General features: G+C 43.9%; 1 protein-coding gene across 12 annotated transcripts in view; it reads left to right on the top strand.

The window, feature by feature from the left end:
• The window catches only part of TEAD1 (TEA domain transcription factor 1), a 161,219-nt gene that overhangs the window by 131,930 nt on the left and 14,444 nt on the right, over positions 1-14,845 (top strand). For all 12 annotated transcript variants that reach the window (XM_035326584.1, XM_035326591.1, XM_035326585.1 and 9 more), the window contains one exon: positions 11,025-11,198. In XM_035326584.1, coding sequence (XP_035182475.1) covers positions 11,025-11,198 — 174 coding nt within the window. The remainder of the gene's footprint in view (positions 1-11,024; positions 11,199-14,845) is intronic.

Here is a 14,845-nt window from a genome sequence, read left to right on the forward strand (position 1 = left end):
TGGGTGATATAGACAGGCCATTCTTGTTCAGATTTCTGGTAAAATACAGTAGCTTGGAGCAGAGAGAAGCTATCGCTTGTTCTTTGTAATTAAGTACTGGAAACCATAGCATTTATGGGCTCTGGCCAGAGGTGTTATCCAGCAATTGTTTACCCTGCATAATGGAGACAAGAGACATAGCCCAGAAACCTTGCAACAGGGGAATGCTCCTGGCAGAGAAACATCCCAACAAAAATACACCATATCTCCATTATTCATCTACTAAATATGTGGTGGTGTGCCGGGTTGCTGAATGTCCCATTTTGCCAGGTTGAGGAAAGAGGTGTTTGGCAGAAGGTACCATTTCCTCAGTTCCTGCCCAGAGGTTCAGTACTGCACGTTTTCCCTGAGACCCCGCTGCCACCAGGCAGCTCCTGGGGCCCCAGTGCCCACACTCACCCAGCAGTCCTGAATCCTGTGGGTCACTCCAAGCACACTGCTGCTGCAGTCACTCCTGGGTCAAGTGCCTTCCCAGGGGTGAAGGGACCTGCACCCACACGGCCTCTATTCTCATCACAGTTGTTTCTAGTGTATAAATGTACCACACTGAATGTTTCTCATGTACCTTATGCACATCCCCTCTTCCTACTGTGTCATTGGCCATACCTCCCCACACTCCATGTCTGCAAAGCCCTGTGGTATCATCCATGGCCACAGCATTGGGGGTGGCCTTGGCAGGACCTGCACCCACCTCCCTCTGTCCTGCCAGTTTCAGCTTAGTGTCCTCCAGGCTAAGCCACAGCTGGAACACCTTCTCCACCCGAGCCCGTTTCATCCAGTCAGTGGTTTGTGCTTCTTGTGCAGAAACATGACATCCAGGTTTTCTCATCGGGCAGCCTTACTGAAATTCAGCTTTCAGAGCCCATGCCTCAGTGACTCATGTAACATTCCGGCTGATTTGTGTGTGCTGCCCTACCCACGTTGCCACATGCCAGGACACCATATGTGTGTCTCCAGCATGTTGGTAAGGCAGGATATAGCCATGTAATACTCCATGGTACTGCACTGCATGTGAATGAAAAAGCAGTTCACTGTATTTTGACTGAAGGTTTTGCCAGGGCCTAAGTATGCCACCTAACAATAGTTTTTCTGTAGGATTTTATAATGTAATGCTGTTTACAAAATGTATGGGCTTATATAGTGTAGGTCCTCTTTGTGTCTTCATAACATAAGAGAGTGAATGAAGGAGTTCAGTGAACAATTAATGTTTACATCTTACCCTCTGAGAAAATCTCCCTCAAAACAAGTACTCTCCCACCAGATAATGTGTGATCACCAGTGGTGCTGCCGATGTCTGTGACATGAAAACAGCTGAATGGCCCGGGTAGATTGGCAACAGGACTGGCCAGCAGTGAGAGGATGATGCTGCTGGGGCAACAGGAGGTGCTGCTGAGCTGGTGCCTGTGCGCAGTGCATGGGGCTGGAAGCTGGGGACATGCTGAGGTTCTCATTTCTCAGGCAGGTACAGACTGTGGGGAAGGCAGCGCTTCCACATGCGCCCACCACAAAGGAGGGGTGGGGGCCTGAACAGAAAACGCAGCATGGCCCCGTATGTGCTGTAAAGCCATTTTTGGAGTAATCTAATACTATTTGGAATTCCTGAGGGTGCAGGGAGGTCCACCAGTACTTGTCCCAGCTTGCTAGCATAACTGCTGCAAGACCCATTTTGTAAATGTGGGAGGTTTACTAAAAAAGCAGAAGCATGCAACTACACAGACTCGTTTTTTAAAAACTCTTACATGCTGTAACATTGCAAAATTAATGCACAAAGAATATTCAATTCCCTGTCATGTATGAATCCCCATGTAGGTCATTTTCTATCCCTGCACTACAGGTGCCAGGGGGAGCTGAGGACTGAGCCCCCCTTGGGCAGCGCATCACTGCCACTGCCTGGGGAAGGGGAGGCCCGGGGTGGGGATAGGGGCACCGAGGGCCAGGCAGGAGAGACATCCCTGCAGTGCTACCTTCCCACTGAACATGCTGCAGCACTGCAGACATATTCCCTGGATTCTAATTACCCCATGCTGCACTCTACAGCTTAATTGTTATCTCCAGTTGAATAACTCTGATTATTTAGATATGGTTCTAAACAAGGACATAGGGAAAAAAAACACAAAGCAACACAAATGGTTCCCAGGGCAAACACAGAATGGTGCTGGCTGGAGAGGCACTGGAGAGGCACAGGAGCACCTCTGCTCCTTTCTGCAGGACTGCCCCAAGTGGCCCTGCCACCCTTCAACCTGCTCCTTCCCCAGCCAGGGACTTTTCCAGCAGCCACCAAAAGCCTTCCACAGCCATGAGAGCCAGCCCCAGGCTTTTTTAGCACTGTTGCAGAAAATACAAATTCTGATTGTAGTTCTACACATCTTTGTGTCAGTGAAACGTTTTATTGCAGATAAGGTTTGCACAGCACAGAATGGATTTTTTTCATTACTTTTTAAATAATAAAACCAGCAAGCCAAGTAAGATGCATGTTTCACACAATGTGTGTACGCATCTGTGTACACATGCTGTGGTCACAGCATCTACTGTACACCTTTGTGCCTTTGCTGACCTCAGAGATGAACATACATACATACTTATGAAAAAATCATTCTCATTTGTCTTCTGAAGAAGGATGGATGTATGTTCATTACACTTCTGACTTTAAACAGGAAGTGGCACAAAGTATTATTTTGATCAAATACATTTCCAACATTTTACTAAGAAAAAGACAATTCCTCCTTTCTCCATCCCAGAGCCAGGCCAGAAAGCCTGATAGTAGTGGGGGCAAAAAGACCAATTCCACTTTAAAATGTAACCTGGAAGTTCATTGAAAGAGGATTATTTGACATGGAACCTTGGGCCAGGACTGGATGACCTTGGGAAGCCCCTTGCAGCCTATATTCCTGTACAGCAATTAGAAATTCAGGTCTGTCTGCCCATGCTGACTCCCAGCAAATTCAATGGGGCTGTGCATGGACATAAAGGTCCACCCACAGAGAATTCATTGTAGGAGTGGGGCATTAAACATTTCTGGGGTTCTTCCAATGGCAATTGGTGTTTAAAAGTACAAAAGCCCCTCAATGTCAGGCAGTTACATTAATTTAGAGTGGGCATTCTGGTGGGTCAGAAATGTGCTCTGTAGAGTCCTGTCACTTTTTGAGGGCTGTTGACTTCTTTCCCTTGCCTAACCACAAAATCGCTCCATTTACAAAAGAAAAAAATACAGAAAGGAAATAATAAGCACCCCTCACTGGAACTCTGCATGGCAGTAGATCATCTGGAAAGACATAAGATGGCACAGTTGCAAAATCTTGGAATACTGATTATGCAGTTAAGGATGGGTAAAATTACTCCTCCTCTTACATGAAAATCAATTCAGTTTACAAATGTCAAGCTGTATTTTCCTTTTGTGGAAGGAAATCACAGTTCTTAAATGGTGCTTAGAAACTGCCCATGTACATCCAAGCACCAGTGTTCCTTCCTTTTAGTTACCTTTCATTATTGCCAATCCTATATAACTATATTCTTAACCAATTAACAAATTTAGGTACCGATCTGTTGCTTTCAAGGCAGGTTTTATTTAATGGGGGCTTTCCATTCTTACTGTAGTAGTTCTGTGAAATTTCAGGACAAATGCTTAAAAGAAATATTCCCATGTTCCCCAACAAATACAAACTGAGCATACAAGCAGATTAGAAGGGATCTAGGCAATCACCTGTTACATAAGTAGCTATAATGTTCAAAGACTAACACTGAAAAGATAATTCCAATTTCTCCTAAATACATTAAATCCTGCTTTCCCATCAGGAAAGCAGGAAAAAAAAAAAAAAAAAAAAAAAAAACAGCCTTGCCACTACCCAACAACAACAACAAAAAAACATTTTCTCTCTCCCTCTTAGAGGTTTTGCACTCTTGCTGCTACATTCGAGTACAAGCACTTCAGACAGCTTTATATCTAAAATATCTTAGGCCTGTAAAGAACACGACTCATGGGCCTTTTCAGTATTAACCTACCTAACCACACTGTCACATTGTCTTAGGTCCAAATTTCAAAATGTATTTTGAAAAGTGGTGAAGAAATAAAATATTATTTATGTTTTAATTCAGGTTTTATTGTTGTTGTAAAATGGCTCTGTGAGCCCAGAGAGAATTATGCCTGAGAACCAGAAAGTGAAAGCCATTGTGAAAGGGCCATAAAAGCAGCCTGCCATCATTAGTCAAATTTAATCAAACTACCTAAGTGATAAAAAGTGAATGAGATCTTTCCAAAAGAAACCCTCCATTTTTGAACAATATCAATTGTTAAAAGCATTGTTTATCCGTTCTTTATTCCCCATAAGCAGTTCAGCATTTCAGCCATAAGGAAGCCTTGGTTAGCATCTTTGTGCTGTAAAGGAAGAGGAAGCAAAGCCACACTTGCATGAATGACTTGGAGTGGCAGATTTGGGATTTTAGGTCATTTAAATCTAAAATCTGATGAATTTTAACAAGGTGCAAGGGTCATTTCTTTTGCAGTGCTGGGGAACTGCTGGGCAGCGAACATCAAACCCTGGGAAGTGTTCATCCTTGGGTGTGTGTGCTTGGAAGTGCAAGTAAACCACTTGGGGCGGGGTCCAGTACAGACACAGACTCCAGACTTGAAACTGCAGCATTGCAGCAGTGCTCCCCACTGGTGCCATTCACAGAGGACCTCATGGAGACATGCTGGGTGGACTGGGCCAGCTCCCTAGCCCCTGTGCTTCAAGGGAGGGTGCTGGGTTGAAAATCTGTTCAGTAGGCAGAGGGACTGAAGTCTGCTCACGCTAAGCACTAAGGATGGGCAGGAGCCTGACCGTATTCACTTCCTTTCTCAAAATCCACCACTGCTCCTGCTGAAAACTTCCCAGCAAAATAAAAAGTGCTGCTTTGGCAGAAGCGCAGAGGAGCGGCGGCAGCAGCTCTGTGAGCACCCTCTGCCGGGCCCCATGCCACGGCCGCTCCCCAGCCCTGCCCACCATGCTTGTCCAAAGCCCGGGAGGTGAAAGGAGCTGCGACATTAGCTGCATGAGGCTTCCTGGGCCCTGGGCTGGTCCAGGGAACTTTGAGTTTGCACAGATGTGCCCTACAGGAGGGCACGGCATCCTCACAGGATGCCCTGCCTCTGCGCTGAGCCTCTCACCTCCGCCCTTGCACTTGCCCTGGCATTGCGCCCAGCTGCATTGCTGCCCACCCTGCTCCCAGCTCCTTCCCCTGCAGTTCCCCAAAATTGAAAAGAAGTTGGGATGTGTCCTCATGCGGCTGCTCTACGATGCAGAGTTTAATTACATGTTCCCATGTTTGTTTTTTTCCTGCTTCATTCAGTGTAGATGTAACGGCACTTCTTTGATATGCAGCTATTCATCAGTTTGTTTTCTTCTGTTGAAATGTGTGGCCCTGTGCCCTGCTTGCTGAGCACTGTCTGAACTCCTCCAAACAGAATTAATAATTTCCCCCATTTGCATTTCACAGATGTATTAGTGCAGTGATTTTTTAGATGAAGAGGTACTATTGCTCACATCGTCAAACCAAGAAGTTCAGGTGCAAAAGAATGAATGGGCCACTGATTTTGAGAGTCCACTTTGTTTTGTCATGAGCCTGATTTTTCCAAATACTTAACATTATTGAGAGCTTCCTATATTCAGGCATAATTTTCCCATCTGAGCACTCAGCACTTCTGCAATGGGGACCATAGGGGCTCAAATCAGGCAGGCCAGAACTGAAGGATGCATCTTCACTGCTGCAGGAAAGCTGATGATAACATGAAGCACCTTGCCCAGCCAGCAAGTCCCAGTTCCACACTGGGACTCCATTGGCAGTGGCTGGGAACTGCTGGGCAACATTAATCTGTGGGGCTGGGGACTGTCCTGCCTCTTCTGCAGCTTTCTGCCTTGCTCAGCTCCTACCTCCCCTTGTCTGCAACTAGAAAACTGTCCAAGATCTTTCATGGCATATTCCTAAATTAGTCCCTGAGCAGATCTAGACAGGAGACTGAATGTGTGGATGTCCTTGAAAAGCTAGGGAGACTGTGCAGTTGTATCTTCACATATAATCACAGGATGGTCAACTGACGCTTCTCATGGAAATATTAAAACCCTTTACAACAGAATTGGTAAATACTCCAGTTACAGCAGTAGAATATCATAAATGTAAGTCCCAGTCTGCTTCAGTGGAGGACAACAGCAATGGCAATGAAATAGTCAGTTACTAGTGTTTTGGTAGAAATAAGAAAAATTGTTGGCAGAGCAACTGATTTTCATACATCAGCAGGAAATTTACATGATACAGCCAGACAGCCAGACCCTGGGTAGGGTACAGGTTACAGTAGCACATAGACTGCTGATGTACTGGTGACTGTTTTTTAATCAGTCCATCCCACCTGGTTCCTTCTTCCTCCAAAAGTACAGTTGCTTCACAGGCAGCAGCATGTTTTTAGAGGAATGGACCAGAACCAATGCCAGGGGCCTGGCACTTGAGTAGTATCATTTTCTCTCAGCTCAAGCTGCCCGTCTGCCTTCCCCTGGGCATCTGGGCTGAGCTGCAGTGTAGCCCAGTGAGCGAGGTGCTATTAAGGGCACGCGGGGTGGGCATGGCAGCCATGTCCCTGTCCCGCTTGGCCACATCGCAAGTGCGTGCTGCAGCAGGGTGAGCACAGAGGTGGTCACAGCACCCAGCTGCTGCAGGGATGAGTCCCAGGCATGCGCCTGTGCGTCATGGGTGAGTAATGCTGTGCCGCTGGGTGCAGCAGGCGGGTGCAGCCCCCTTGCAGCCTGCGTCCTGTGCTCACGAATGGGTCAGCCCAGCAGGAGTCCCCGCTGAGGGACTTAGGCCACCTTAGGCCACCTGCCTTCCACCTTGCTTCCAGCCTTAGCAGGGCCCGGGGAGCAACTTGCCCTGTGTATGCTGCTCAGGGTGGTTTTGTAGGGCCTCACAGCCCCAAGAGACAGGAGCAGCGAGGGAGTGAGCGTCCCAGCACCTCTGCGTGCGCAGCTCACCTGTGCCAGGGCACGGGAGAGTTGGCTTCACTGCCATCTGCACCTCAGCCACAGTTTAATAAAACTCGTTCCTCTATGGGTTTGGTAATGCTCCACAGGTGTAGGGGAAGCGCAGGATGCAGCAGAGAGAGCTGTAGCAATTTGTAAATCTTCATTTCACAGACCAGAATGGCTGTTGCCTTAGAATATAAGTGCAAAATTTGTGAGGAGCTGTTACAGATATATACACAGGCTGATAAAACAAATGTAGGTGATTTGTCTTTGTGCTGCTCCAGCTTAAATGCATACATCCCCTACCATTGGCAATTTGTCTTGGTTCTTTTAAATTCCTAAGTGGATTATATTTTTTTTTTCATGGTATTATTTGACAACAGTCATATTTCATGGCTTTACTGCATTCTTTGGATAGTTAGAATTTTTTAAGGAAGGGAGTTCAGTAAGAGGCAGCCATCTCCAGGGCATGTTGTGTAATGCAGACAGTGAAGACAAAGTATCTGGGAATGTTCTTTGTACATTTTTATGTAGTTTTTATCTTCAGAAAATACAGAATTTGACCTATGGTGGTTTACAGCAGCTAAAGCACAATGCCAGATTGCCCCAATGCCAGATGGAAATCCTTGAAATACTACGGCATGAGTAAATTCTTCAGCACCTAATATACTTAAGTGACAGCAATACACAGTCTAAAACAACAGTGGATTCTGACAATAATGAGGAAGTTTTTAAGCTTTTCAAACACTAATGGGCTCCAAAATATAGGCATACAGCTTAGCTTATTTGCTTCTGTTTTCACATAAATTCCTGTCATGAAATGTGTTTGTATGAGAACTATAGCGATTGTTTTAGTACCGTTTTACCCTGCTCTTAATATATTATCATTTATTAGTTTGTAGGGATGTGCAATATCTAATTAGGTTAGTAATAATTGTACTTAGTATAGGAATTGCAGCAACATAAGGAGAAAATAATCACACATTGCAATATCAAAATAAACATTTCCATTGTAAGAATGTTGTCAGGTGATGTCATACCATCTGTCCTACTGTACCCATTCAGAAATTTTGCTGCAGCAGCATCTGGTACTTTGGCAAGCTCAGCAGACAACTGTGGTAGCTTTACAGCTGCTTTTAACTCTGCTTTTATATTGAAAGAGCATAAAGACTTCTTGATCTGCTCTGTGTTCCTATAAATGTGATTGCTTTTACTGGAGTTTGGATACCGAGAAAATCATACATTTTCCTGGTTTGCAGCATAAGGTACAACATGTGAATTACCTTGGGAATTTGCACTTGCCAATCTGTACAATGCTGCTTGCCCTTCCTCATTCATTCCACAGCAACATCCAGGCCTGAGAGAGAGAGAGAGACACCTTCTGGGGGAGGACACTTGCCTGGGCACAGGAGAACCTGAGATCTCAGTTCCATTCCAATAAAAAATGGCTTTATTTGTATAAGCTGGAGCAACTCCAGCAGAGAAGACTGAGAGAAACAATCTCAAAATAAGTAATAACCTGGTAGTAGGTTGTGGGGATGTTTTTTCAAGCCCTTGTTCTGAACAAGGGAGAGCAGAGATGGTTTGGAGCATCTCACATCCCCAGGGAGAGCACTCTGGTTAAAGGTTTGCAGGGGAAGGAAAATGTTTTAGTTTAATTTTTATCAGGGAAGGCTGAAGTGCTTACACCCACCGGGAGAATTCTCATCATTCTCCTTGGGAAACAGAGAGATGTTCACCTGACCACAGTGACCATCAATGACCATGTTATGTGACTCAGCACATGCCCTGTTTGCCTGCATTTTGCTCTTGGCTAGCTTAGAAGAACAACATGAGCAGGTTTCTGGAGTCTGTTTTGTGGTTTTGTGGCAGCTCCCAGGTATATGGGATACCAATGCATTTTACTGAGATCTAAGTTTGTCAGTAGGCAGCGAAAAACATAAGAAATGTCCAGCATGACTTTTCATCCTTTAGTCACAGTACTGCAAGCTAAATATGTGACAACAGTGTCAAAAAAAAAAGAAGCTGTAGCCATGATACTTCTCATGAGTTTGCATTTTTTTTTTTTCAAGTTAAAATGTCTCTTAAATCCACTTTTGCCACTACTGCGTAAAGTAAAATGCTAAGTGTCTGACCACAGACACTGTTAAGATAATCATTTGTGGTTACCAACCAGGTCAATGATTTCCGGTATCCCTGTGTAAATGATCAGCTCACAAGCTAGACCGGTGCCCGCATTCATGGGCATATTCAGTTCTGCACATATGCATTCAGCTCCCCATCCATGCATTTATTTCTCTGCCATACACGCTTTCCTTCTCATGGTAGAAACAGCTTCTTTGGACTAGTTCTCTCCCTTTTAGGCTCAACATGCCCTAAGTAAAGGCTTAGTTTTCTGCTTGTGCACAGAAGAAGCTTGGATGACATTATTTTGAAAGAGGAAAGTCTGTGCAACTGGTGTTCACATATTTGATGAATTGAACTCAAGACTTGCTTTTGCAAACACCTTTACACAGCATTACACTTTACTTTTTCCTTCCACAAAATGAAAAAATAAATACAACCATGTAAAAAGCACAGACCATATCTCATTGTTGGCTACAAACAGGGACGAGTGTTCCCTGATTCTTTCACTGTGCTAGATTATTTTTAAATAGATTTCAATATAATTTCCTAAGTAATCTTACTAGTCTATTTCCTTGTCCCCAGAGTTTTGGACATCTGCTAGGGAAGACTCTGCTTACACTGAAGGAAGGCTCTGAGTGGATGTCCAATTAATTTAGATTTGTCATTTCAATTTGTTCATTCGGCAGGTATATTGTAAACAAAATAGATTAAATGAGGTCTGCTTTGGGGTTTTAAATATTTTATTTGTGCTTACCAGTTGGGAATTGCCCCTTATATATAGCATCTGTTCAATATGACAGGGTTTTCTAGTGTTCATTGACCACATATCAGTTTTCCTTTAATTGAGTTAGCAAAATGTTTTGTGATCTGCATGGGTAAAAACTCCAATGTTTAATCATGCCTCTCTCGAGTTTTTTCAGTCTGCTTGTGTGATGCTGGGAGCTGCTGGTTGACATGTGGAGGGGCTTTGCGGTTCACCTCCTGTTAGGGTGCTCTCATCCTGGGGAAATGGCAGCCCCTACGACTGTGTTGGACTCAGTGGGGAGCTGCCATGGACTCCGCTAGGCCAAGGATTTGCCCCCAGACAGGAGAAGGTGCTGAGGTGATTCCTGTGATTATAACGAGGTGCAGTGGAATGAAGCTAAGAAATGGGGAAATGGAAGCAGAATGCATTTTGGCACAGATAGTTGTCAGTGGAGCTCACTCCCAAGGGAAGTTGTAAAGGTTGGCTCTTTAATATTACATAGGCGAAAATACTGGAAGGCATACAGCAAAGTCCACTTCTATAGTAACAGCAACACAGACTGATTGGCCTTCTCATTACTGTCATTCTTGGGTTAAAAGAAACTCCCTTCCCTTTTTTGTTAAGTGCCGTTAGCATATGCTATAGATAGAGGTTTGCTGTTTTTTTTTTTAGCAGACAAACAGGAAATGTATAGGTGTAGGATATGTGGCACTAGCAGAAATCTAGGCTCTGAGGACACGGGACATTAAAAGGCATGGCCTGAAGAGGCAGAAACAGGCTTTCCTCTGGAGCATATCCATCTTATTACACTCTGCGAAAGGGCTCTATCGCCTTGCTGCCGCTGGGTCTCTCAGTGTAAATTACTCCCTTGAAGATGGCCATGTTCTGTGGTTTGCAGTAGAGACACAAGTTTTTTGATGTTGACCCTTGCTCACAAGGGGCTACTGCACGATCACTACAGTTGTTCATGGAAATCATCCTGCAGAAAATCATAGTCCCAGAGGTAATGTGCAAGTCATTTAATCCATCAAAGCATGCTACGTTGTGCAGGAACACACGCAGACCTGTGGCTTAATAAACCTCTGTTCTATATGTACAGCGCTGATTTTCCTGTTTCTTTCTTGCAGTACAATAAACACCTCTTCGTACACATTGGACACGCCAACCATTCTTACAGTGATCCGTTGCTTGAATCGGTGGACATTCGTCAGATATATGACAAATTTCCTGAAAAGAAGGGCGGTCTAAAGGAATTGTTTGGGAAGGGGCCCCAAAACGCTTTCTTCCTCGTAAAATTCTGGGTGAGTAAGATGTAACATGGAGAAACTCTCTTATCAATAAGGTCTGTGTTTAGTATGTAGCCCTTTGGGGTGATCATGAAAATTTCTTCTGTTGTCATTTGAAAGTGCAAAGCTGTATATCCTGGTAGGTCACTGGCCCAAAGCCACTCTTGTTGCCAGTTCCACAAAATGTCTGTGTTGCAGACAACATGCAAGGGTAGATGCATGCCTCAGCTGTGTCTGACACAGCTGCTGGGCAGGAGCAAACATGTAAAAAGAGCCCTTGTTTCTAAATGGGGAACTGCCATCTAGTGGTCTAAGACCAACCAGAGAAGCAGTGGAAATGAGACTGCTTTTTAGTGTTTCAAATGTTGAACTCTTGCCAAATGCAAATTATACAAGTATCAGTCCTGAGATCAGCCCACACTTTCACAGACAGGACCAAGTAGGAATCGAACCAAGTGTGCAGTAGGATCACATGCTTGGGAGGGTTCCAGGATATTTTTTTTTTAGCAATTTTTTTTTGGTTGCTGTAGCACATCTGTTTTCCCCTTGCCTATTTGTTAATGAGCCATGGGACTCTGCTCCAAAAGTTATCTATTCATATGAGTTGTAACCAGGAGGAAAAAAAAGAATTTGAATGGAAGGCTGAGATGTTGGACAATATGTGATCTAGTTCTGATAATTTTCATCAATACACCAAATCTCCTTTGTTGCACTTGCAAAACCACGTGGTAGTGATGTTACAGGTTCATCCAAGAGGACTGTCAAATCTCCAAGCTGGACCTTATGTTTACACTGAAACTTTTTCTACTCATGGATTTTCTAGGGACCTTGTGATACAGTCTTTTTCATACTAGCAGTTATCAGCTAAATATTTTAAATTTGACTTTTAAAGCCTCAGTGAGAGGGGAAATATTTAGGGACTAATTACAGAGTGGAGACGTTGATGCTGAAACCAGAAAAGATTCATCTGGAAGCACTGCTTATGATTAGGTTTCCTGGTGTTTGTTGTTTTCAGTGAAAGTTGATCTGTGTGGCCTGAAATACTGTCCAACTTGTACATGTCCCAGACTTACATCTTGCCAAGTTTCTGTGGCACCAGATATGGGAACTGAGAATGAGGGAGACTCTTTTCTCAAATCTGGATGCAGAAGAGATAAACAAACCACTGAGCAGGAGCTGTGCTGGACTGCAAAATAAATCCACTGAGAAATTCATGGGGCTTACAATTGAGAATGGGAGCTGTAGAATGAGTGCTTGAGGGCTGGCTGATCAGAGATGAGAAACAGCATGCAGTGGAGAACTGGAAACAAGCACAACAGAAACCAGAACCAATGCAGGTGAGAACACAGGGTTAAAAAGAGGTAGGGAATGGGAAGAGGGAGCATTTGGGACAAGAAACCTGTGGGAGAATGTAGGGATGAAGGCACAGAAACAAGTATGCAAGGGCTAGGAACTGGACAAGCATAAAGGCACAAGAAATCTGGCTGCAGAGGAACAGAGCTTGGAGGTAAGTGTCTGTAACCACTCAGCACCTTTCCTTGCAATTCTTGGGCCTGAACCAATGACCCTCACCAATACACTTTGCATAATAAGTACTCGTGAAACCCACTGGCAAAATGAACCTCACCTTGCCCACCTGTTCTCAGCTCACAGAGAATGAATGACAAGCTGCAGACTACATTAGACATGGAAACAGCAGAGATCTGTGTTGCATTCACTAATGTATTTTATGTTCTGCTTCTTTGCCATGTGGAAACTGATTTTCAGCTGTGCTGAATGCTCAAAGAGATGTGTCCAAAGCCAGCAGAGAGCTTCTTTGGATTATTAATGTCTGTGATGTGCTCATGGCTTTATTTAAGTACCAGCCTTCTTTACTTGATCTCCTACAAGCAGTGCACCCCTTTAACCCTCTTGCCTCAGTTCCCCAGCTGTAATATGGGGGTGATGCCATCCCTTCACCTCAGGTGGTCACTGAGAAATGAAACTCATTGACATTTCTTAAGAAAAAAGATAGTGCCATGAAGAAAACCTTTATCAAATCAATAATTCTGTGTTCAGCACAGATTTTTGAGTAGTGTGCCACAATAGAGACTGGGCCACACTGAATAATGCAATTTTCCTAAACATTTCCTGATCTCACCGTGCCTTCCAACTTAATGGTCTTTTAATACAATTTTGTGTGGTACTAACTTAGAGATTAAAAAACATGCAGTGCTAACATCCTTCTGACTTATACATTAGAAATGTGGTGGGAATGCCTTCCTAAGCCATGGCCTTAAAATAGCTAGTGGATTTTCTTTCTCTTTGAGCATGCAAAGGCAGAGGGAAGGTGACGGGTACTGTTTGTGAGCAGCAAGGGTCATGATGAACGGTCCTCTAGAAATAGACTTCACACCAGTTGCCCCCACATCTAGAAATATATATATAGGAAAAATAGAAGTTGGCTCTCTAATTAGTTATGAGAATTAGATCCTAAACTGTCAGGTCACTGTCCTTCTCTTAATTTCTTTCACTCCAATGGGACATTTCTTCAGGAAAAAAAGAAAAAAAAGGACACTTTTCTGGGAAGCCTTAAGAAACTGTTCTAAAACAGTCTATTACCAGTGTAAAGCTGGAAAAGGTTGTTGGCAGTCTTTTTGACCCTGTTAGTAACTTCCAGTTTATTAATGAGAAAACAGATTAAACTCTGTATCTTTGTCCTTTCTTTTAAATTCAGTATCCACTTCTGAAGCAGTATCCACTCCCTCTGTATCATACACTACCTCCTCTTACTACGAACATTCAACTTCTCCCAGGTTCTGTTCATTGCTTTGCTTCTTCACAATATCCTCCCTCACCCTGTATTTAACTGTCTTCTTTTCCATCATGTTTATTGTCTTCTCCTTTTATTACCATTAACCATTGGTAGTTTGCTCCGCACTTCAAGCTACTGAGCGCACCCTAGTGTCCAGTGACACTCCAGGTTTTGGTGGAATTTGACTGTAATGTGAGTAAAAGAGGAATAGGAATTTGTGTTGGGTAAATAAGTACAGGTGGGAAAGCACAAGGGGACTCAGCAAAGAAAACCAGGGACTATGAGTAAAAGGAGTTAAAGGTTATAGCAGGAAGCAGTCAGATGTTGCTGCGTGTGGAAACGTAAAAGCAAAGGTGAGGGTTTGATGCTAGAAGGGATGGTGAGCCTGTAAACAGATTTAAAGAGAAGTTGGCATGTCCTTGGGGATGGCAAAAAGGATATTCCTTTTTGCCATGAAATCTAGTGTGCAAAAGAAGGCTGGGGAACAGAAAGACCAGAAAGGAACAGTCACACTGAGGATGACCAAGGCAGAAAGTAGCTTAGCTAGTAACTGAAAGAATATTCTTCTTGCTCTTCCATGTAATTTCCATGTAATAAGGCTTCTCAGCAGCACGTGTGCCTTTCAGTTCTCCTTGTGATAAAGGTAAAAAGGGTCACACCTTTTACAAAGTGAAAGGTCTGAGATCTTGCAAGAAGACATTTGGCAACTGTGGAGTTGACTTTGTGAAGTACTACAGGTATTGAATACAAAGCAAAGCTGTTCCGCTTTGCAGAGGTTTATTCCAATTGTATCTCCTGTGAGATACAGCCTGATGCTGGGAATGGGTATGCTTCATCCCACAGTTTGGGACCTCCTCCTACCTACCTT

The sequence above is a fragment of the Oxyura jamaicensis genome, chromosome 5 (assembly GCF_011077185.1).
Source record: "Oxyura jamaicensis isolate SHBP4307 breed ruddy duck chromosome 5, BPBGC_Ojam_1.0, whole genome shotgun sequence".
Classification (NCBI taxonomy): Eukaryota; Metazoa; Chordata; class Aves; order Anseriformes; family Anatidae; genus Oxyura; species Oxyura jamaicensis.